This window comes from Phodopus roborovskii, unplaced genomic scaffold, assembly GCF_943737965.1.
Source record: "Phodopus roborovskii unplaced genomic scaffold, PHOROB, whole genome shotgun sequence".
NCBI lineage: Eukaryota > Metazoa > Chordata > Mammalia > Rodentia > Cricetidae > Phodopus > Phodopus roborovskii.
In genome coordinates this window covers 29,768,127-29,792,303 of record NW_026126525.1, presented here as the reverse complement: position 1 = coordinate 29,792,303, position 24,177 = coordinate 29,768,127, and the positions used below count along the sequence as shown (strand labels likewise).

The window sequence follows — 24,177 nt, the reverse complement described above, 5'->3', positions numbered from 1 at the left end:
TATCCAGCAAGCACAATGTCACCATCTCATGCAACTCAAAATGATACTGAAAATGCTTGGGTTTAACAAATCCCAACCTCCTCATCTTTTCAGCTGTGGAATCAGAGAGGCAATGTGTCCATAAGAAATGTCATCTGCTCAGCTTATCATCTCCAGAAGTTAAATAATGTCAACTGTGCTATTTCAAAAACTGCAACACTGTGATTAAATTCAAATCTGTAGAAATGACTGTATTTCCCTTAATATGATGTTGGAAGATCTTCCTCTTTCCTGTGTGATGCTTTTAAAAAGTTAACCTTAATTAATATGTATCTAGGGTCACCGATTTTTCATTTGAGAGAGCACTGGGATTTTCCTTGGTATTCTTGAATGTGGAGTGACATTGTTCATTTTTACACGTCACTTTTGATGGCTGCAGCTGGGCAGTTAGGTCAAGGGAAATCCAAGCTGGTACCTGTGAAGTGCACACCCTGTATTGATTTATACTTCCACCAGCTGCAGTGAAGCACTTTTTTTTATGAGTGCAGATGCTGAATCCAGACATTATGAGAGTTTCAATCTCCAAGGTGATAAAGACTGTAGATTCATGAACCCCTCAGGCACCATTGGAAACTAGGGATGGTATTTAGAGTTTTGAAAGACAGATTTCACAGCACAACAAGACTTTGAGCAAGCTGCCTCTGGGATACTTTTAAACTAACCTGAAACTTTTTTAGTTGTATATACTAGCTAGTGTCTGCTATGTGCAAATGGATGAAATGGATATAGGGGTGGTCTGTGACCAGAGACTACCAAACACTGGGAGAATCAATGAAAGATTCATGACAAATGTGCAGTTGCAACCCCAAAGGTTAAGATGGAGAACTTTCCTTTCTGTAACTAGATACCAGTTCTGTGATCAGCCTCTTCTCCCTGATTTCTGTTCTTTGTGATAAATCATCCAAACACTTCCAGGCAACTTTCTGCATGTGAAGTAAGCTGTGCACTGTGTTGATCTCCAAAATGTAGATGAAGATGAGTATTTCAAAGGTAAGAAGTTCCATGATTACATCACAACATGCCTATTGGCCTTGGAACCTGGGCCTCAGCACTCCTCAGCAGCATCTCCCTTCAGGGTGCCTGGCACATAGACCCTGTTTGATGAAACTGGTTGTCTTGATTTGGCAGCTTGAACTACAATTCCCACTGACAAGCCTATGACATTTGCTCATGAACTTCACACTTCATACTTTTGCCCAAATCTAGCTTGGATTTCTTTTTTTTTTTTTTTTTTTTTTTTTTTTTTTTTTTTCGTTTGTTTGTTCTTGGGAGTCTAACTATTCCAGAAAGTTGTGTTTTTTCCTCTTCTTCCTCACTCCTTTGATTTTGCCTCCTCTTCCTGATCCTCCTCTTTTTCCTATCCTTTCTCTTTTGTATTATCCATTTTCTTACTTTCCAAATAGCTAGGAATCTTTTGATGAGTGAAACAGAACTCTAACTTAGAAACTATCCCCTGGTTCCAGTTTCCTGTGAGGTGCTTTACAGATGAGCAAACATGGTAAGCAGAAAACCTCCCTCTTAATCCCCTCATTCCAGTATCCTTTACATTGGCTTTGTTTTCAGAAGATTTTCTCTTATGGTAACCCCGAAAGCTCTAGATTTATCATGTCAAGAGCTATAAACCCTGCCCACGCCCAGAGTACTTTATAATAATGTCAAACCCAATAATGACAACCAAAATAAGTCCTAGGTTTGAGCCCATTTTTTTTCAAAACTTAAATCTCTTTGTCATGAAGAATTCAGTTTTTTTATGAATAAAATAGAAAACACCAAACACTCAAGTCAGGGCAACACATGCCTGTGGAGTCTAAAGGGCGCCATCAGGGCTATTCTAACTATATGCACCAAAGGAATGTAAAAGTGATTGTATCAAAGGAAACTAAAGGAGTCCGAAAGACCAAACCAACAGGTATGGCCACACGCAACTAAAACCCTTGGATTATGTGTGTAAAGTACAGGCTGGGGGCTGGGCAGTGGTGACACATGCCTTTTGTATCAGCACTTGAGAGGCAGAGGCAGGTTTTTCTCTGAGTTTGAAGCCAGCCTGGTTTACAAATAGAGCTCCAGGATAGTCAGTGGTACAAAGAGAAACCCTGACTTGGGGAAAAAAAAAATGCAGCACAGGCTGATAGAATGTTAACACACAACAAAATAAAGTAGAATAACATATAAGATATTTTTAAACAATTTTTAAAGCTGTTTCACACATTCTTGGTTTGGCCAGTGAAACTAAAACAGAGTTCAGTACAAAGAGAGGATAGAAAGCTTGAGCTTGAGGCTTTTCTTTCTATAGACATTAACTAAGTACCTCCAGTAGGTCACCTCAGGTTCAGTTCTGGAAGGACCAGAAAGATAAATAGCTGAGTTGCAGTTGGCTCCTGCCTATCTGAACTCATATTCTTTTGAGAGCATTGAAACATGTGTATAGAAGGTATGAAGAGATATTCAGCAGCTGATAGTACTTAATGCTCTTGCAAAAGATCCAGATTCTATTTCTAGCACCCACCCAATGGTCCACAGTCTTCTGAAACTCCCATTCCAGGGGATTTGATGCCCTCTTTTGGCCTCCTTGGACACAGACTCACAAGCCACCAACAGACACACAGGCAAAATACTTATTTACATAATATAAAAATAACCACATTTTTAAAGAAAAATAAAATTTATATAGAGCTGTGTAAACTACATGAATGGCAACCAGTGATGGTCACTGCAGAAAAAAAATGATAAGAACCCTGACTGGCAACAATCTAAAGAATATTCAAGAATATAATGGTAGGTAAAAATGTCCTGAGGACTTAGAAAGGGGATTGGGAAAAACCAGAACCAGGCAGTGGTCTACAGATACCTTCCCAACACTGGGGAGACTGGATCAGAAGGATCCCAATTTTGAGGACAGTTAGGATACATAGCAAGACCCTGCCTCTCTCATGCATGCATACACACACACAGTGTCTGTGCAGAGTGCCCAAGGGAACCAATGTTGAGAATGGGGAATCATACATTAGTATTTTTGAACTACGATGAAATTTTAGATTTCATTCTATGGCTTAGCAAAACGCTAGAAAAAAAAATCAACAGAGAAGATTGTGTCTGCTTTGCATCTTATAGAATCACTCTGGCTGCTGTGCACAGAAACCAGAGGAACACATTCCTAGAAAAGGGAAGATAATTATGAGGCCATAGTAAGGGATTCGGTCAGAGTGAAGACAAGTGAAGCCATTGGCCTTGTTAATACACAGGAGGAGAGAAATGGGGAAGAGAACTCAAACTAATATTTTCTGCCTGAGAAATGTTCTAGAAATTCCCAGCAGCCTCATTTTCTTATCACTACTTTTTTCTATTTCCTGAAATAAATATATTTTAAAAAGTATATTTAAAGTGCGTATATTTCTTTATATGTATGTTGGTTTATGCTTAAATATCTGCCCTTTTGAAAGGGATGATAATGTATTTGTTTTTGCTAGTTGTTATCAGGACATGCAAAGAAATGAAAAAGCATGAGCAAAGCTCCCAACAACCCAAACCCTCCCCCACAAAGGAATCCCAAGCCAAGGGATCAGATTTGGCAACATAGTGAGTACAGATGACATGGGTAAAAGCCTGAAAGTGAGCCAGACCATGGTAGCACACACCTCTAATCCCAGAACTTTGGAGGCAGAGGCTGGTAGATCTCTGTGAGTTTGAAGCCAGCTTGGGCTACAGAGTGAGTGCCAGGAGAGGCTTCAAAGCTACATAGCCTGAAAGTGTGTCACATCCTAGGATAGGGAGTAGTACATAGAGACTGTGGCTTTCCAGGTTGTCTGTGGCAGTGTATAGAGACCACTTTTCACACAGGACAGCTTCTTCAGATAGACTGTGAGCTTCCTAAGAACATGAGTTAGCTGCCAGTATCACTGTACTATCTTTCTGACCTGTAGTTAGAATCACTTAGTATATATGACTCTTTTGGAATTGGCCAGCAAGAAGGAAGTAACATACTGTTTGCAACATGAGCTATGCCTGAAGGTATGCCTCAACAAGGCTTTAAAGCTGCCACTCTAACAAGAATGTATTTTATTTCAATTACATTGAAATGAGTTCTGCTATGTTTATATATTGGAAATATCCAGAGTGGTTAAATACAGTAAGTAGTAACATTTTTTTTTTTTACAATGGGAGATGATGAAGGCAGAGAGAAAGAGTAAGATGAGTAAGATAGCGCCTGAGCCAGATGGAAGTTGGTAACTTTTGTTTAGTGTTGCTGTAGAGGGAGACACAACTGTAATCTTGCTGGACCCCTCTCCTTTTAGACCCACCCCCAGGATTTTTGTGCATACCCTTTTTTATCAGTTAGGGTTCTTCAGAAAAATAGAAATGAAGTGATAGAACCAACAGCATGTAGCAAGGTTTATTTGAAGGATTTATATTAGGCATTTGGGGAGCTGTGAAGTCTGAATTCAGTAGAACAGGTTTCAGGCTGGAAACTAAACTTGACTGCAAATCTGTAGAGCATCCTAGAATCACAGATACAGTTTTGAGGTGCAGTTTCTTCTTCTCTAGGAATCCTGTTTGCTCTGAAGTCTGCCAAGTGATCATTTAAGGCCATTAACATCATCAAGTACTGTATTTATTGTAATCTTTAATTACAATAAATAACTGTGTCAGTTACATCTACAAAATAACTTCACTATGACACCAAGTCTACTGCCAACTTAGCATGTGAAATTAATGACTGTACAATTTTAACTACCAGTTCTGAAATTTCCTTGTTCATTCATTTCATCTCTTTATTGTTCTAAGCACATTTCTCAGTTTGAACAAGGCAAAGTTGCCCCTACTGAGGGAAATTCTAATGAAGTACTCAAGGGGAAGGAACAGAAAATAGTACTGCTCTGGACTTTTTTTTAGCTTAAGAGACTTTTAAATCTTGATACAGAAGATATTGTGAACTGTTCTGTAGTTAATTCCAGTAGAACATAGGAAAGTGTAATTCACTTTGAATTTTCACCTTTTGTGATGAACTATGAGCATGACTATAAGGAAAACAATTCATCTCATTTATATGATGGTCACACTTTCTAAATCTAAATACAATAGGATAGATGATACATAGATAAATAGATAATTGATAGATTGATGATGGATAGCTAGATAGACAGATGGTAGATAGATGATAGATAGATAGATAGATAGATAGATAGATAGATAGATAGATATAGATTGATGAATAGATTGCTACATAGACAGATGATAGGTAGTCAGGTAGGTAGGTAGGTAGATAGACAGACAGACAGACAGGTAGGTAGGTAGATAGATAGATAGATAGATAGATAGATAGATAGATAGATAGATATAGATGATTGCTAGATTGATGGATGGATTGATGGGTGGTTGGATGGATAGACAAATGGATGGATGGACAGATGATAGGTAGATAAATGATAGATTAAAAGATTTTTTCTATATAATAATTTTTAAACAAATTGATGCTGGACGAGGAAAGTATTGTTTCTTGCCCTTGAGAACATAAGGATTTAAACTCCACTATTTTAAGAACCTTGTCTGCTTTGTTCATCACTATCCTCCCAAAGTTAGAATTTACAAGCCACGTGTGTACAAGCCCTGTGCTGCAGGAAGCCAGATACCCATCCCTTCTTATGTGAGCCCTTCCATTTGTTTGTGGTCATCTGTTACCAAGGCCAACTAACATGATCATCTGGGAGGAAAATGGCAGAAAGGCCCAGCATCACAATAGGGCAAACATGGAAAAGAGTTAGAAAGAGCACTGATTGTCCACATTTAACAGAGGTGACACCATTTGTCCAGTGAAAGATTTACAGCCAGTTCAAGGAGAAGGGGGAACTTCAGTGTTTGGATGGGAGAATACAATATTAAGGGGTTTTATTCATTGAGAGCCTTCATTTCTAAAATAAGAGACATAATGTCTTACAGCAGCATCTGGCACAATGCCCAAGCTCTTCAGGCACTCTAGAAACATTTGCTGCATAAATGGGGGAGGTGAACGAATGAACACTTTAACTGTTTATCCATGTTCCTCTTAAAATTACCTCCTGCAGAGCAGAAAATATGCCCATCTAGTAGAGAGTGAAGCAACAGCCAGCCCTCAGGCTACATGTCTACAGCAACACCTTCTTGTCCCTTTATTCACCACATAAATTGCTTTTATTTAATCTATCTGCTGTAGAAGAAAGACAAATTACTTACATGTCCTCCTGAAGTCCCAGCAATAATGCTTATTTTTCTCTCAATTTAGATTCCATGATGCTCTAAACATAATAAAAGAATCAATAAGCTTTTTTGTTGTTGTTCGTTTGTTTTGTTTTGTTTTTTGTTTTCGAGGAATACAGTCATTACAATAATGCAGCCATTCCCCAAATTATCAAACTCTTCTTGAAGTCACTGGAATCCATGAGCCACCACCTCCTTATATACAAGAGCATTGAGATACACTATGCAGATCTATACTGACGCAGTTTAACGTCCCACCCTCACTGAATAAGTCAAAGGGAGGGGAAAACCCAGATGAGGCAGAGCCAATCCCACCTATTCTTTCTAAATATGCCCAGTAGATAGTCAGTGCATAGGATGCTGGGCATGATCCTGATCCACTGGTACATGGAAATTAATGCAGGAATCACCTTCCTCTAGGGTGACTTGAAGAATGGGGTACCGTTATCCCACTGGAAAATTCTATCATAATTAGCAATACTTTAGAACATCCAATAGTCTGCACTTCCATAAAGATCCATCATGTTTAAATTCTCTTTGCTTTAATTCCATCTGCGTAGAGATTTAAAAATCCTTATTAGCTGAGTCATGCTCCACTTAGAGGTTGATCTCTCATCACCTAGGGAGCCTTCATCCAGTACAGATGAGACAAGGCATAATATACTTCATTGATGTGTCTGAAGTTGTGAAAAACCAATAGATGTTTTCCTTGTGGATCTTATTTTGGCGGGAGCTGTGTCAGTGCTGCATTAACAGGTCATCTAACACACACATACATACACACACACAAAGGCATACACACACATGCATGCTCACACACATGCATGCTCATGCACATGCATGCTCACACACATGCATGCTCACACACACAGAGTCTACAATACCAGCTTTTACGATAACTCTATTCTAGTAAAAAAGGTTGCTAGAAATTTAAAATGACTCTTATATGGCTGTTCTTAAATTTGCCTCAAAAAGAACTGTTGATTTAATAATTAAGCAATTTGACGAACTTTTATAGAAAGTTCTATAGCTGGATTCATCCTTTTATGTGTCAAAACTCCACTTGAAACTATGGTTTCTAACTCAACTGAGACTGCTTTAAAAACTTCACTTCCCTCATAAAGGCTTTAGATGTCTTTGTGCATGCACCAGGTTAAGAAAACTACAATGGGACACACTTTACAATGTATACAATATAAATGAGGGATTCAATTTTGAAAGTTTTATTTTTTACAATGCTATGTGACAATGTTATTGTACCCCATGGTCAAAGACTACCAAAGACTGGTTTGAAAAACCATTGAGTGTTCAGTTCAACCAACTTGCTGGGTCTGTATGAGCTTGGAAGATAAAAGTATTGAAGGAGATACAAAAAAAAAAAAAAAAAAAAAAAAAAATGGAGGCCTGGCTTGGGAAATTTCAGAGGCAAGTAAAGACTCTGATATCTTGAGTTGAGACTCTGTGCTTCTTTGTCAGCTAGGACTAAAGAAGAAACTGTGATTAACCAGAGACCATAGCTAAAGTGAAACTTTTGCTGTACTAGGACAACTGATGTGGTCAGCTGGGGCTGAGAAACCAGCTGTCATTGAGAAAATACCAGTCTGATTGAGGTGAAATCTTCAAGGGAGTATCTGCTCAGGGTCATCACCTGGAAGCTGTGGTCCACAGGGGTAAATGTTGCATCACATGCTGATAGACAAATCTGGTAGTGTGCAAGAGTCCTCACGTGTTTGTTACTGGTTTTGGTATGGTGAGAGCTGTAGGATTGAAGGAGTCAGTCATGGAGAAAAGCTGAGGCTTGGCCCTGTGAGAGACCAAGGGAGGCTGGAGACACCATTGGTAATAGGACAACTTCCCTAGTAGTGGAAACCCAATGATTAATGGGGTAGTGCAGAGAAGCTGAGGGTTGGCGCTGTGTGGCCGAGTTGGAGGCCCTAAAGAGAGAAGCCATTGGTGAGAGTGCAGCCTCAGCTACAGTAGAAATCCCAGCATGTTATAGATGTTGAGACCATGTGATATCCACAAAGAACAGGGGCAGCAGATGTGCAGTGAACAGGGCTGAGCCTACAAGACAGGATTTGCTTAGGGGTGTGTCATGGAGACTAACACCAGAGAAGTGGGTTAGTCCCAGATGAAGGACCTTGATCTAGTTATACTGTGGGATTTTGATTTTGCTTTAGTTTTATTATAACTATGTCCTGGTTCTTCCCTCTTGAAATAAGAAGTATTTGACTTGTTTGTTTGTTTGTTTGTTTGTTCTATAGGAACCCATAATTGAGTCTTTGGATTTGTAAAGAGTTTTTAAAGAGAACTCCATCTTTTAAAATGCTTTAATTTTTAAGTTTTTAAAGACTCTTGGAATTTAAAAGTAAAATTATGTTTTATATTGTGATATAACAAGAGATCCTTGGAATGAATATACAGGAAAGAAAAGGCTATTAGTTTAGGAGTGATTTGTCAAGTTGACAAAAGGTCAGTTGTGCTGGTCAGCTTTTTGTCAGCTTGACACAAGCTAAAATCATTTGAAAAGAGGAAAGTTCAATGGAGAAGATGCCTATCAGACTTGCCTGTAGGCAATGGGTGGGGAAACATTTGCTTGATTGATGATTGATGTGGGAGGGCCTAGCCCTGTTCAGTTCCTGGTTCCAGACCTGCCATGCCTGTCTTCTCTTCACAGTGGATTGTAACCTAAAGCTCCGTTAAATAAACCTGTTCCTCCTCCAAGTTGCATTTGGTCATGGTGTTCTAGCACAGCAACAGAAAGCAAATGGATACAAAAGATATGTGCTAGTTAGGTTTTATTGTCAGTTTGACATAACCTAGAGTCACCTGGGGAAAAGGAAGAACTGAGCAATGGCCCAATTCAAATCTCCCTGTGTTAGTGTCTGAAGGGATTGTTCTGATTGGTAGTTTATGTGAGAGGGCCTGGCCCACTGTGGATGGCACCACACCCGGCAGGAGGACCTCAGCTATATAAGAAAATGAGCTGCTTAAGTCAGAAAGAGAGACAACCAGCAGAGTTCCTCCATGGTTCTTGTCTTCAAGTTTGTGCCTGAGTTCCTGCCCTGACTGCTCTGACTGATAGGTTATAATATAGAGTGTAAGCCAAATAAACCCTTTCCTTCCCAAGTGGGTTTTAGTCAAAATGTTTTATTAACAGCAACAGAAGTCAAATTAGAACAAGACAGGTAGTTAAAGACAGAAGATGAACAATAGATGACACACTGATAGGTATAGATAATAGATAGATGATACAAATGGATGGTACATAGGTAATTGATAGAAGTAACTAGATGATAGAAAAAAGAAAGAGAAATTAATTAATAGAAATAGATAATTAATAGAATATGGATAAATAATAGAAGATAACTGTGATAAATAATTAATAGAGATAGGTAGACATAATAGGTAAATAGAAGATAAAATAGTTGATAGATACCGATAAGTAGATAGATAACAGGTAGATAATTGATATAAATTGATGATTGATACACACAGATGATAGAAGATAGACAAATAATAGATAAGAACTGGATGACTAATAGCTGCAGAGTTTATAGGCAGACTTATAGAAGATAAATATATAATTGCTGGAGGTAGACAATAATTGATAGAAATAGCTTGTTGATATAAGTTTGTGACAAAAGATAGAAATACAGGATGGGTGGTAGGTAGCTAATGGAATATAAAAGACTGACAGATACGATGATTGACAGATTAGATAGACAGATGAACTATAGATAATCTTCATTGTCAGGCAGCACATGGAGCCAGTTCTCTGCTGAAATGGATCAGTGTACATGAAATGGGAAGGATCAACGTGTTGCCCTGTGACAGCATGACTGGGAATGCCCTTGGTGAGTGTCTGAGCATGTCCTTTCTGCCCTCAGGTCGACGCCCATGGCAATATTCTTCTCAGCACCCTGGAAATCAGGAATGAGACCAGCGGCTCCGAGGTGCTCACGGGTGTGAGTGACCCCAAGGCCACCATGTACTCGTATGACAGCGCCAGCATCCAGTACCGCAAGCCACTGAGCAGCCGCGAGGGCTTCGGGCGCGGGCTGGACAGGCACGGGGTGCCAGGCAAGGGGCGCATCCGCAGGCGTGCCTCTCAACTCAAAGTGAAGATCCCTGACTTAACTGATGTGAACTCCATAGACAAGTGGTCCCGAATGTTTTTCCCCATCACCTTTTCTCTTTTTAATGTCGTTTATTGGCTTTATTATGTACACTAAGGTCAGTCTCATGGTTCAGTTTAGACTATCTTGGCTTGTTTTCTAACCCCACAGGTTCCCAACAGCGATCACTGCTGTGTTTTTTGAGGTAAGAGATTCAGCCATCCAATTGGTTTTCGGCCCTGCGTGTAAATTTTTATTATCACACCATGTTTACTTCAACAATAACAACAAAAAGTGGGTTTATTTTTTCCTCTGTCTACTGTGGTCCAGGTTACTAGCTCGGTAAGAGTCCCATCAATTGCTTTGTTTACAAACACAAAGGGAGAAGTAGATGGGTGGTAACTATTGGCCGACTTTCCTAGTTGCCCTGGATCTTACTGAATAATTTGAAAATGAAAATGTATAATGGACCTTGCTGTCCACCTGCACTGTGTTCTCTGAGTAAACTGTAATCATCTCATTCTGCCAAAAAAAAAAATTAAATGACAAGAAAAATAATAAGTTCAGCATCTCAGAAGAATAAAGCCATTGACAAATTACAGGTTTCCAGGAAGTGGAATATAACCCTGACAGTTCCCCTCCCCTCTGAAGTTCTCCCGAGTCCCTTCTAGAAAAGCTTCTCAGCTCTGTAGTAGAGGGACGTCAAAGGTAGTGTTAGTCACCTTTTTCCCCAAACTCACCCTACTGTGTCCATCTAACAATGACCATGGATATCCTTAACAATACTTTTTTCTCAAACTTCCCAGAAGTTCAAAGTTAGTGCTAGAATCCAGCCTGATCTAACTGGTAGTCACTGAAAATGTTTTTCTTTACTTCTCAAGAACAAAGAGTTTGGGGGACAATCAATATTTTTCTTGATGACTGTCCTTCATGAGCCTTAGACTGTCTTGATGCCATGCAACAATGTGATCATATTTCCACAGTCCCTGCTCCTGAAAGAAGAAAGAGGATATGTGGGGTTCAGATGGTGAGGGATTTGGAGGAGGTGGAGATCAATTTTTTTCCTTAAGGAAAAAAAAAAGTGCTATTTCTCTGAGAAAGGCAAGACTTGCGTATTATAAAAAGGATGCCTGGGCAATTATCTGGACTGCCAAGTCTTAAGTCATATTGTATGAATTGCTTAGCCTTCTAGAGAGCACAATTGAATGGTGACAACAAGCTCATCACACAGCATTCTACTGGAATGTTTTGATTCCTTTTGCTGAGCTCTGCATTTCAAACTGCAACATGGATGGCCCAGGAAATGCTCATCCACCATGTCAGTGTCTTCCTCCAAAGCCAGATTTCCAGTTAAAAACAACCTTTAAAGTAGCAAAATTCACAGGAAAAGAAGAAACTCATAAAGACAAAACACTGAGTCCTTGACCATGCACACCAGCCCCAGAAGTGTAGATCCTGCCTGTCTACACTCATTAATCACTGTTGTTATTGCACAGCCTCATCTGTGCTTATGGATTATTCTGGGTCGTGGTTCTCAAGACTTTCAGTAAAGGAACACAATTCCAACAAGCTGCTGTTGAGTTCTTCCCATCTTATGTCGTTAAAACCTCATTTTCCTTTAGAATGAGTTTGTAAAATTATACAAGTTTATTTGCATGGTTGAGTGAGACCACAGATTGGCTAACCGTGGATTGGAGGCTACAATCCATGCATGTGATAAGGACTAATCAGGGAGACTGCCTTGTCTGACAGTCTGGCTCTCCCCTTGGAAGGGAATCAATGTGCAGAGTAGTGGGAGCTGGTAAATTATCATCACAATTGGAAAGGGAAGATAGAATTCCTCTGAATGAGTCCAAGGGGAGACATGAAAAATACATTAGAAAGCAAGAGGAAAAGAGAAACCTTAAATTGTGAGTGTGGCTGAATGTAATAACAGACACTAGTAAAAATATAAAAATCCCACTACACCTTAAAAAAAAAAACTGATCAAAGCAATTTCTTGAGATGTGCTGGGATTTTGAGGACAAATTCTCACTTAGGTTTTCAAGAAATGTAAACATGCTTCTTACAATGAGCTATTCTCAACATGGGGTCACAGGGTCACCCATGTAAAGTTCTGCTCAGTTCCCTGCAGGCTGAGATAGATGCCTTGCCACATACAATGCCATGATAACATAGAATGTGGCCCTGTCTGTTATGGAAGGTTCCTATTGCTTATGAATACCCAGGAACAACCATGCAGTCATGTATTTTAAACCTAGGCAGGGAAATTAGGTGCCTGATGCTGAACAGAAATTATCATTTCTGATGTCAAAGCTATTTAAAAGGCTTTGAAGAAAGAAATATTGGATCAGAGAGAAGTGTCTACTTGGTTCTTCTCATAAAAGATTGTGATAATTTGTTTTCCATTACTATATTTTCCTTTTTGGAATCCAGAGTGATTTTGTTATAGTTTTAGATGTAAAGCATTTTTGTTGCAGGGGGGAAAAAAGAACATTTTTAACTCCTACATTATAACCATTTAAAATGTAAAATGATTAGGCCTGAACTGCCCACTGGGCAAGAAATGGTATAGGCATCACAGCCACCATTATGCAAATATGATCAAATGGCTTTTATCTCAGAGGCAATGGAAGGCCAAAGCATTGAAAAGCTGCCACACTTGTGGGTCATGATCTTTGTCCTAAACTTCTGAGCACCTCCCAGACTAATCCATTCTTCTCTGCTCCCTTCCCAAGCCAAGCAGTAACAAGGAAGCATCTTCCTTCTCTGGCTTTCTCCCTCTTTTTGCCCTAAATGCTGTAAATAAAACATAAAAGATATGAAACATTCTTAAATGCCCTCACACATTCAGATTATATTACACAAAGGTTATTATTTAACTAGTATTGAGTTGATTTCTTTTTGCCCTGAAAATAGCTGTAACTCCCTGCATCAAGGGACAGAAGAAACTGACAATGGCAGGCTCCCTCCCTTGTGCCTCATTTTCACCCAGAGAATCCCGTGCTTCAGAGTTCAGCTGTGGGACAGATTGTGTAGAAGACTTAACCCTGCTGTGGACAGAGTAGATGTCACACCTTCTATTTGACGGTGGTGACTTCACATTCATCCCCCTTCTCCTCATATTTTTCCTTGGCTTAAAGTATCCGATGTTCCAGTTAGCAGTTCTCTGAGGCAAAGACCCAGGTAAAAGCTTGTTTCTGCTTGAATAATCCAGGATTAGTATCTCCATCTCCTCTATTGCCAAATAGAAACAGCAGCTGGCTGGCATGTCTGCTGAGTGAATAATGTGTTTGTGTACATGCCACCCTTATTGTGTGTTACACTCAATGATGGATCTTAAAAATTGAATGAGAAAAACGTGGTGCAGAGGAAAAGAATAGTGGTTTTAGGGTCCAAAAGGCTGGTCTTTCCCTAAAAAACAAGTCATAGAAAATTGACAAAATTCCGTTGTCTTAGATCAATGACTATTTTATGAATACCTGTTTAGAAAGGTTTTTTATTCCAATCTGCGAAGTTAAACAAACAGGGCAGGCCTTCCAGAAGAAAACAGTCTCCAAGATTTCTCATGTCCAAAACTTTGGACAGTGTGTTGTCAAAGGGTGATGCACCACCATTCGTTTAATCATGTATCCTAGGAAGGGGAGAAAAGAGTGTGCAAGCATTTGCTCAAAATGGTTCACTCAGTAGTTTCTAGGATGAGCAGAAGAGAAAAACATATGTCTGAAAGAAAATACAAAGGTACATTTGTTAATGGAAGGTAGACTACTGTGTAAACTTCCTTGTAAATTCTGTACATAGTTCACTGAACTGTTCCCTGTGGTGTAGTGATCCCCAACTTTGGGTGGATGTTTGAAAACCCTGAGCACTGTAAATAATGTAAGCTTATGAAGCATTTGCTTTTATTCATAAAGTGAAATGATTAGTGATTCGGGCCCAAATCAGAATCTCTCCAGCTCTTGCTCTTTCATGCATACAGTTGTGTGACTCCGCTGTAAGCCATAGCCAGGTGTCTGTGATCACTGCCTCATGCCTTTACCCACTAAAAGGGACAGCAGCTGCCTAGAAGGCTGCCTACCCGTGGGGCCAAAGAACAGAGCACCAGCAGAAACAGGAACTGGGACAGTCTGCTCCTTGAACAGTCATGAAAAGTACATAAGTTGTTTTCAGTCACTGTGGCTATTTGTATCATCAAGAACTAAATGATCTATGCTGCTTAAGGGGTCAGGGATGAAAGGGATGCTCAAAATCCACAGGCAATCCAAAGCTTTATTTGCACCAATAGCTTTAGCTTCTAACTTCTCCACTATGTTTTCTAGAACTTCTACTAAGATGTAGAATGAATAGTATGGATAGGTTTGATCAGGGTTAACAATCAATATCCAAAGGATAGGCAGGGGTACAAGGAGAGACAATAAATGTCCTTGATAGCACTAGGTGGCAGACACATGCCTGAAAGGTATAGAGGTAACTATGTCCTTAAAGGTACAGAAAATCTTAGGTGAGAACTGATTGAGAAGGGAAACAACAGTATTTAACTTGGGGAAGGGTATGTGTAGTGTGAGCTACTTGAGTTTGAAGAACCTGATAATTAAATATTTCCAGATATTATTTCCCCCAAATTTTCAGAGTTCTTTCAAAAGTCTTCAGGATGTAGGTTGTTATGCCACAGAATGTTTTTCAATGCAAATTGGAAATCCCAGAGAGGGTGACAGCACCAAAAGAAGTTCAAAATATCCAAGCGATTGAAGAAAGAGATTGGTTTCTTAGAGTTAGATGGAAAGGTGTCCTCCCTGAAGATAAGATCCTTTGTGTCACTTCACATGTTAAGAGAGTATAAACTGGGAACTATTATTTTGGGATATTTTAATCCAAGATGTGACCCACCAGCAGCTGAACACACAAAATACACCTTGTTGGAACTAATCCACTCTGCCAATTTTCAGGTTAGAACACATTGTGATTTTACCTTAGCTTTTCTTTATATAACACATCAGCAGGAATGATTGAAAGTGTAATTGTTGGGAGCTGCAGCAAGTATTTGATATAAAAGTTTTCTTTAATAATCAAATTACAAAACAGATAATATTAAATTCATATAAGAGTAAGAATGAGGATTCTGTGCTTACTTTTGACAACTCCCATGGCAGGAATTTCCCATTAAAATTGAAGCAGTCTAACAAGTTTTTATCTATTCAGAAGTCTCTGGCATATTATGGGACTTGTATCAAGGGACTCAGAACCCTCTTGTATATCATGGAATTATCAACAGGAAAAAAAAATCCAGTGGGAATTCCAGTTGGGAAATAGATATTCCTGAACCAGTTGAGAAGGAATTCTAGTCTCCAGAGCAACACTCCCTGCAAATTCTGTCCTGTGGACAATCAAAACAAGTCAGTACATGAAAGAGGTCAAATAACCTGGTTTATTTGCCTTATGGATACAGGGTTACAGATACATTCATTAAAATAGTCTCCTTCCAAAGCCAAAGGATGAACAAGAGCAATATCATTACTTGGCTCTTGCCTCTTCCCGGGCTTCCCAAAGGAGAAACAGGAAAGAGGAGACACTCCAAAATATATTTTTGTATGTTCAAATAATGAAAATATTATGTGTATTTTGCAATTTTGGATTTTATAAAATAGATTAACTCTTCTGTCTTATTCTTTCCCGATTATATGCCCAAGTGAAATCTATTCCTTTTTTTTTTTTAATTGTCCATCTCATTTCCAAAGCTCCTATGCTATCTTGCTCATATTTAGATAGCAGCTTCAATGCTTGGACTTATATTGTATTCCTTCATCAAATTCACAAAGAATTATAATTATTCTTCCCAATTCCTAGTCATAATATCTTCAAAAGGTCTTCAGAGACTAATCTTTTTATCATGACTACCACTGAAGATCCTTGAATTATTTTTATTTGTTTTTTATGTAAAGAGTAAATATGCTTACAAACATCATCTCTCTCCCAACTTACATCAAAATATAGTATAAATGAAGTAATGAACTTAGACCTGTGTATCATTATGTTATCTATACCGGAGCTTAAAGTTAAGGCCATTTTCTCAATATCATTGTAGCATGGTAAATCTGTGCTACATTCATCAATAGCTATGTGTACCTCCCTTAGTCTTAACTATATGGTATTTAAAGTTTTACTACTGTTCCTCACAGAACTGCTTATCATGCAAGTAGCAATCAGTGGTTACAGATAATCTTTTAGGACTTGGATCTAATTCATCATTTCTGTTCCTTTATCCTAGACTTATACTTCATATATATCACCTCACCTACTCCCTCTCAACATTCTAGCAGATTCCACACAGAGTTAATAATTGCATAAACCATTATGCACTGTTCAAATTATCACCAGAAAATTGTGTAAGATGCATTCCTTCCAAAAAGCTTCTCCACAGACTTAGGGAACACAGCTCTCTAAACATACACCAAAAAAAAAATATGCACTATAATATTGGACAGTTGACAGTAGTGGAGAGAAGGGAGGATATTGACAGAAGACACCATGGAATCAGGATGGAGGTATGCCTCCTCTTGATATGCCAGCAGGTGGCTTCAAATTCTCTTCTGGAATCATGTTTCAAAGGTTAGAGAGGCTTGAGGACATGGGAGTTTAACCAAATGGTGCCAGTGCACCATGGTCCCAGGTGATGAAGCCTCACAAATCTAATAATAATCTTTGCCACATGCCTTTGAGAGTTAGCTACTCACTATTAAGGGAATTGAATACTAGTTCATATTTCTTCCAACCCTCATCAAATAGGCAGTTATCCAGGCAAGTAGCAAAATTGTCTTACTACTTTTATAATATTCTGTGCTATAATATTCCATTTTAGAAAAGTATCTGTAAGGACTCTTGGATAACATTCATCCATGTGATCTGATCTCCATTTTTAAATCCTTGTAAGATACAGGTGTTCTTAAACCACCCTCTATAACTCGGTCAAGAGGTCAAGAAAAAGCCATAAAGCCCTCCCTTATGTATGGAAAAGCCAACTTCTAGCCAGCATCTGAGACCAAATGTGTTCTGTTGACACCTCCAGCTTTGAATTTCACAACTCTATCTGTCCTAAAATGAAATAAGCAAATATATTTGACCTTTCAAGCCAGATGCAACTTCCCATCTACATGAAAGAGATTCTGGGTCTTAGAAGCTTTTACTCTTCCTTCTTTCCCCTTTCCCCTTGGACCCTGCTATACCTCTTTGCCAATCAAATATTCTGCTATTTTAGATACAACCATGGACAAAAGAATTAAAGTTTATTAAACTGTGATTAGTCCTATAATTACTTTCTAGCTAATGTACCCCTCCCCATTCCAGCCTCTCATCATGATCACCAAAATGATTTCTGCAAGTACTCTTAACTTTTATTGAATGTTTATGATTCTCCTGGAGTCTTCAAACTGTTGAAAATCATTAGGATAATCTTTTCGCATCCAATTGCATGTGTCTGCAAATCTGTTATGTAGGGCTTTGTGTTCATAGGTGTTTTCTTCTATATCTTATTGAAAGATTTTCATCATTTATTATATTGAAATTTTTAAAGAAAATTCTTGGGATAATACCTAGAAGTACCATTTTTATGCTGTATGTCAGTCTATAAATGAAACACTTTCTTTTTGCAAAATTAGCTGAATATTCTGCTTCCAACTTCAGGCATCCTTCAAAGATGATTCTCCAAACTTCCCCATGTGCTGGTAGATTCCTGTTTCTCTCAAAGTAATGAGGTTATTGCTTTCTTTTCTGCTTTCCCATAGTATTTTCAACCTGTAGATGGAATCATGCCTAATGATATCGTTGTTTTTTTTTTTTTTTAAGAGAAAGTAAGCATTCCTAACTGAGGTGACATTACTGTTTACTAACATAGGACTATCTGCTGAGATCCATTCAGGAACAGGTGATAAGGGTAACTCTCAAAGGATTTTTCACAATCAAAACAGTCTTAGCTTATATAACAGTAGGATTAGAGGAAGAGACTGCTCTAGGTTGCTTATTTCCAGAATATAATACCCAAGACCCTTCTCTGATTCTCTGAATATTATCAGCACTATATAAGTGTGTATGTACATACATTTGTATGTATGTATGTATGTATGTATGTATGTATGACTCAAGACCCTTCTCTGATTCTCTCAATATTAACAGCACTCAGTATATCTGCAACAGGGTTTCATAGACATTCCTCAGACATTCATACTGAGGGACAGAAATGAGGTAAGTCTTGCCTTAGATTCCTTTTTAAAGGCAAAACACTCTTTTCTCATCTCAGCCCCAGAAATCATCCTTTTTGTCCTCTTGGCCAAGACTGAGTTAGACATCATTCCTGAACCATTCACTGAAGAGTGTGGTTATCATGGCTGCCTTGTAACAAATACCCAGAACTATACAATGTAAAAAGTCATTAATTAACAACAAAAAGAAACTAAGAATAGTCTAGGGTAAATATTCAATAATGACTATCCTGTATTAAATTAAACTAGAGAAAATACTTTCCCTCTATAATATAGCATTTTGCTCTATACTCCAGCCTTATGTAGTTACGATAACAGTAATATCACAACAAAGCCCAAATAGCTTAAATAACTCACCCAGATCTGATAACTACTGGTGAAGTAGGTATTCATTCCCAGTTTTTCTTGCCTCAAAAAACAAACTTTCTACCTCTTCCATATGACCTATATTTGATCCCTTTGACTTGGATGATACAGGCTGTTGGAGTAATTCAAAGAGGTGCAGGAACTTGGAAAAAGAGCTCTCACACCCAAGAATAAGATACCGTTAACCCAATAGATGCTGTTCAGTTTATTTCTGACCACTCTACCATCTCTCCACCCCCCACACAACAGCCTCTCATTGTCCTAAAGGAGTGATGAAGAAATAGACCACACAGCAGCAGAGCTTCAGCTCAGCTCCATTCTTCAGGTTCACAGCATTGTGGTTAAAGGATCCAGTTTGGCTGAGTTTGAATGGAAAATTAAGTGACTGCTTCAAATGACAGAGTCTCAGCCACCTGGAGGATATGGTAAATACCAATAAGTTTACTGATGGAGTTTGTATTCAGTCTCAGAAAAAACAACTTACCTCCATCTGACCAGCCTTCATCACTCTTGTCCACTAAGCTTGTCATTGTTCTCTTTAATTAGTTCCTTTGAAACCGATCCATAGCCCTTCACTACCCTTAACTCCAATGGCCAAGCATCATCCCCAAATGTTCTTATTGCTACACTTCAAGTTTTCCATCTTATGGTCAATGTCAGGATGCTCTTCCTAGCTCCACCCTAGTGGTAACTAGCAGAACAAGCCACCAACATCCAAAACATCCATCCAAGTATCCATTCTCTTCCTTCACCTGCTGGTATGCCTCCAATTCTTGTAGCAATTCTGTCCAATAAAACTGGATATCTTGTGTGTTTTCAGTACTCTTGCAAATATTCTGCCTCTCTAAGGGAAAGTCTTTAAGAGTTAACACCCCACTTTCTAAGTCTTTTGTAGAATCTCATGCATAAAATCTCTAAATAAATTAACAAATAAAATCATACAGTTGATCCCTGGCTAACCCCATGCAGAGTGGCCACTGGGATATTTCCCACTGATGGAGTACGCAGACATACATTTTCTAATACCTCCATTGTACACAAACTCTAGCAGAACTAAATTTCGCATCATAATTACTTCTGCTTTTCCTTTATTTAAAAAAAAACAACATTTTCTTCCATAGCTTCATTTCTAGCCCTACTAAGCTATGCCTGCCTTATTATTAAAAGTCTTTTGAATGTCTATTTTATGAGATGTTTGAAGTTGGAATAGCATTACCTTGTCAATGGAGAACTCCAATGTGAATTCTGAGAGAATAGTCATGGAGGATATTGTACAGCAAGGTCAACTTCTTCTAAGGCATACATAGATGAGTTGGCACTAGCGAGGCAGAAGGGACAGCTCTTAATACTCATCACTGCTTCTCAATTTTAAAAAAGCAGAGAATGTGAACAATCTTTTGTGAACCTTTCAATCACTGACATCCTGATGTGTATTTAGATTCTTTCATGAAAGAAACACGGACTTTGCACACATTACCTCCCAGGGACCACCAGCCACCCCAGTTTTACTAGGTAGTATATTTTTCTATGTATATTCTCCCCAATACACTGGATTTCAGTGTGTTTGATTTTTCTTTTTTATCAATGCATTATTATCTGATTTCTTTATCCTTTAAAAAATATCCACTGGATAAAGCTTGAAATGTGTTTTGCAGGAGTGTCCCTGTGATATTTTTAAGAAAGCCCCTGGATCATTCTTACTCACTGTAGTAAGAGTTATGTATCCAAATAACCTTTTATATTCAGAACATCCACTATTTTTCTAATGAGGGAATGCTTATGATTTTATACACATGTATTTATTCATTGTTGCTCAACTCCCTATTTTAAAATAAGCCAACAATTCTCTTGATAAAACCTACCATGTGGCACTTTTAAAAGGTCAAGATTGCCAGAGGTTTTTGGAAATTCCCAATGATTTAAATGCTTACAAGGTCCAAAGATGCTTTAACTTTTTTTAAAAAAGCTTTTGGTTTTCACCACCAGGCAGCATTTTGTGCCATTGTGATGGACACATATAATGGCTGATATAACATTAGTATTTTATGTAGAAGGTTAAGATAAAGGAAAACTGGAGTTTACAATGCTTTATAAACACAAATCAAACTGTTTTCGAGAGAAAAGCATCTGGATTGAAGATGGCTCTCTTGAAATACTTCTCCTGGCTGCCTATCACCTCTGGAAAATTTTTTCACTCCTCTCGAATTTAACAAGCAGGTTAAATCTATGGTAAAGGCCTTCCGCTTCTGCATGGGGCAGGTCGGGGGGGGGGGGGAGCTGGGGAATCAAGTCTCTTAAGGCTAGAGAATAAGAAATGAGGATGTGGGCGGGCAGTGATTCAAACACCTCTTTGGCAACTACTTCACTGAAAACTTGACTGCACTCAAACCTTATCCAAACAAGTGTCTGCTACTTTAATTCATAGCATCCTGTGTTAAATAGCTGTGGCTTTCAAAGCAGGTGCTACATACACCAGAAAGAAACACATACCTTCTGTCGCCTCTCAGCTAAGTTCACCAAACATGTCAGAAGACTTTTAAGTGGTTGTGTTTTTTGTTTTTTGTTGTTTTTTTTTTTCTTGTTTTTTTGAATCTCCACTAACCAATTCTGCCATCTACCCTCCTACCAATCTGATTTAGCAAACTCGTTATCCTGATTGGCATTACACAATTCTTATAAATAAAAGAATTCCTTTCTGGTTTTCAGAATGCAAACTTCTAGCATTGTAAAGAAACAAATATGTAATGATCTTTACTCTTCAACATGGCTTTTTCTTCCTAACATAAGCAGGTAATATTTTTTTGTATACCTATTGGACCACTGGAGAAACTCAATGGCAAGGAACAGTATTTCTGAAAACCTGTAGAATTTTTTTTTTTTTTAATGAAACAGCACAGGATTGAACAGGTGCCAAGAAAGGAAAAGATGGATTCCTTACTTTTATAACTCAAGATTTCTATTTTGTATCAAATATATGCTGCATTTTCTGACTGAAGTTGCCGTCTGTCTAACAGGATTTGTGATCTTCTGTCGCTTTTTACATTTGAAATCAAATTTCATACAGTAAGCTTGTTTGTCCCTTTTCATTTGGGATTCAATTAGAATATTTTTTCATTAATTTATTTTTATGTGCTAAAAAGCAAGTGATTTATGTCTTCATTATCTCAAAAGCTATCTGTGGACAAAATCCATGAAGCCTGTAGACTGTGATAAATACAAATAAAAGGTAGATCTCCATGTAAACAGTGAATCTGTGAATAAGGAATTGTTCAGTGGCCTCTAACTCCTGCCCCTTTGTCCTTTCATGGCCTTCTTTCTATTCTGAGTCATCCACCAAGTGATTGTGTATTCCTGTAAAATACAAAATCAAATTACATGCTATCAGGTATGGACACAAGAGACACTTGCGCTCTCAATTTCAGGACTTGCAGCCACCCTCACAGTCATGGGACTGCCCTCCACTCAGCATTTTTGTTAACAGTGTGGCTTTGCTATAAAACACACCATTGTTTGCTTTGGTATACAAGATTTTAACTGTTGCAGCAAATGAAAGACAGGTCACACGACTGAAAGGCTGGTGTCAGAGACCATCAGCTCCAATTGTAACTGTGAAGCTTCTGAAAGGGAACTTACTGCTGTAAATATGTACAATTTACATTAGCTTATTTCAATAAAAAATAAAAAATCAATTACAGATGCTTCATATAAAGTTTGCTTTGTACTGTTTTATAACACGGAAGATTTCAGCGTTGTATGATCCTTCGCAATGTTTAAAATTCTGAATTTTATTGTTTGACAGATTTTCTTCTTTTATTTATTTATTTACTTACTTATTTATTATGTATACAGTGTTCTGTCTGCATGTATGCTTGCATGCCAGAAGAGGGCACCAGATCTCATTACAGATGGTTGTGAGCCACCATGTGGTTGCTGGGAATTGAACTCAGGACCTCTGGAAGAGTAGTCAGTGCTCTTAAGCTCTCCATCTCTGTAGCCCCCAACAGATTTTCTTATAAAAGCTAATACAAAGATGAATCCCTGTAGGTAAAAGAGAGCCCTTGCAGGATTATCAAAAAAAAAAAAAAAAAAAAAAAAAAAAAAAAACAGGGAGGGGACGCTTTAGTCAGAGTTTGTTTTTGCACTACTTTTAAACACATTCTTCAGGAAACATGCCTTACAAACATGAACAGATGGAGCATTTCTATAGCGTAAGGGAGGAAGGCCATGAACAGTCTCCTCGTTCTAAAACAAAGTCAATAAGTATTCCCGTGTGAAGTGACTTATGTCAGATTTTCTTGGGTTTGGGTTTTTTTGTGTTTGTTTGTTTGTTTTTTGTTTTGGTTTTGGGTTTTTTTTTTTTTTTTTTGGTGGTGGTGCTAATTTTTTGTTGTTGTCTCCCAGTCTTTCCTCATTTGAAGACCTCTGATTTCCAAACTCACTCCCTTGAGAAAGTGTTAACAATAAAATAATGAACAGACTGAAGCTGTGAAGTCCATTTATCTGTAAATTGATGGTTAGCAGAATAGCTTTTCAGTAAAAGTCTAAATTCCAGCCCAGGGCCAAGTTTAGCATCTCTGAAACAAAATAGCTGGGAATCACAATTTATTGGAGTACCAAGCTTCATCCAGAAGACGAGCTTAGCTTTTTGATGGCACTCGACATTGGCACACATTTGCAGGAGGATAATAAAACATGGAAGAAGGAAATACAGATCTAATTTTATCTAAACTAGAAAAGGAACAAATATGAAAGCAATATGTTTAGTAAGAAATGTAAGATAGATGGTTCATGTTATTTATCTTTCTAAGCAAAGAAAATTGAAGTGTTATTAATTCAGCAAACAACTAGTAGTTATTATCCAAGGGAAATGCAGAATGGCTAGAGTAGCAATGTAAACCTTCTCAGTCTCAGAGAAAAAGTAGCTAAAGGAGACTAGTGCAACCCAGCATGACCTCACACTTCCAAGGATTACAGAGTCAGTATTGAGGTGCCAGGCAAAGCTGGGTGACAGCATCCCTCCTCTGATGGTACACAAGAGGATGCTCTGGAGGCCTGGGACTGTCTGTGCAGTCAATGTTTGTTTGTAGCCACTAGGATCCAAGTGATGTCACCTCTGAGTCCATCACATCATTTCTCTTGGACTAGTATTAATTCTGAAAATTTCCAAACAC

At 38.3% G+C, this 24,177-nt stretch overlaps 1 protein-coding gene across 3 annotated transcripts in view; it reads left to right on the top strand.

The window, feature by feature from the left end:
* Gabrb1 (gamma-aminobutyric acid type A receptor subunit beta1) overlaps nt 1–10,677 on the top strand; it is a 455,282-nt gene extending 444,605 nt beyond the window's left edge. For all 3 annotated transcript variants that reach the window (XM_051198076.1, XM_051198075.1, XM_051198077.1), the window contains one exon: nt 10,161–10,677. In XM_051198076.1, coding sequence (XP_051054033.1) covers nt 10,161–10,505 — 345 coding nt within the window. In that variant the 3' untranslated portion in view covers nt 10,506–10,677. The remainder of the gene's footprint in view (nt 1–10,160) is intronic.
* The last annotated feature ends 13,500 nt before the right edge of the window (nt 10,678–24,177 follow it).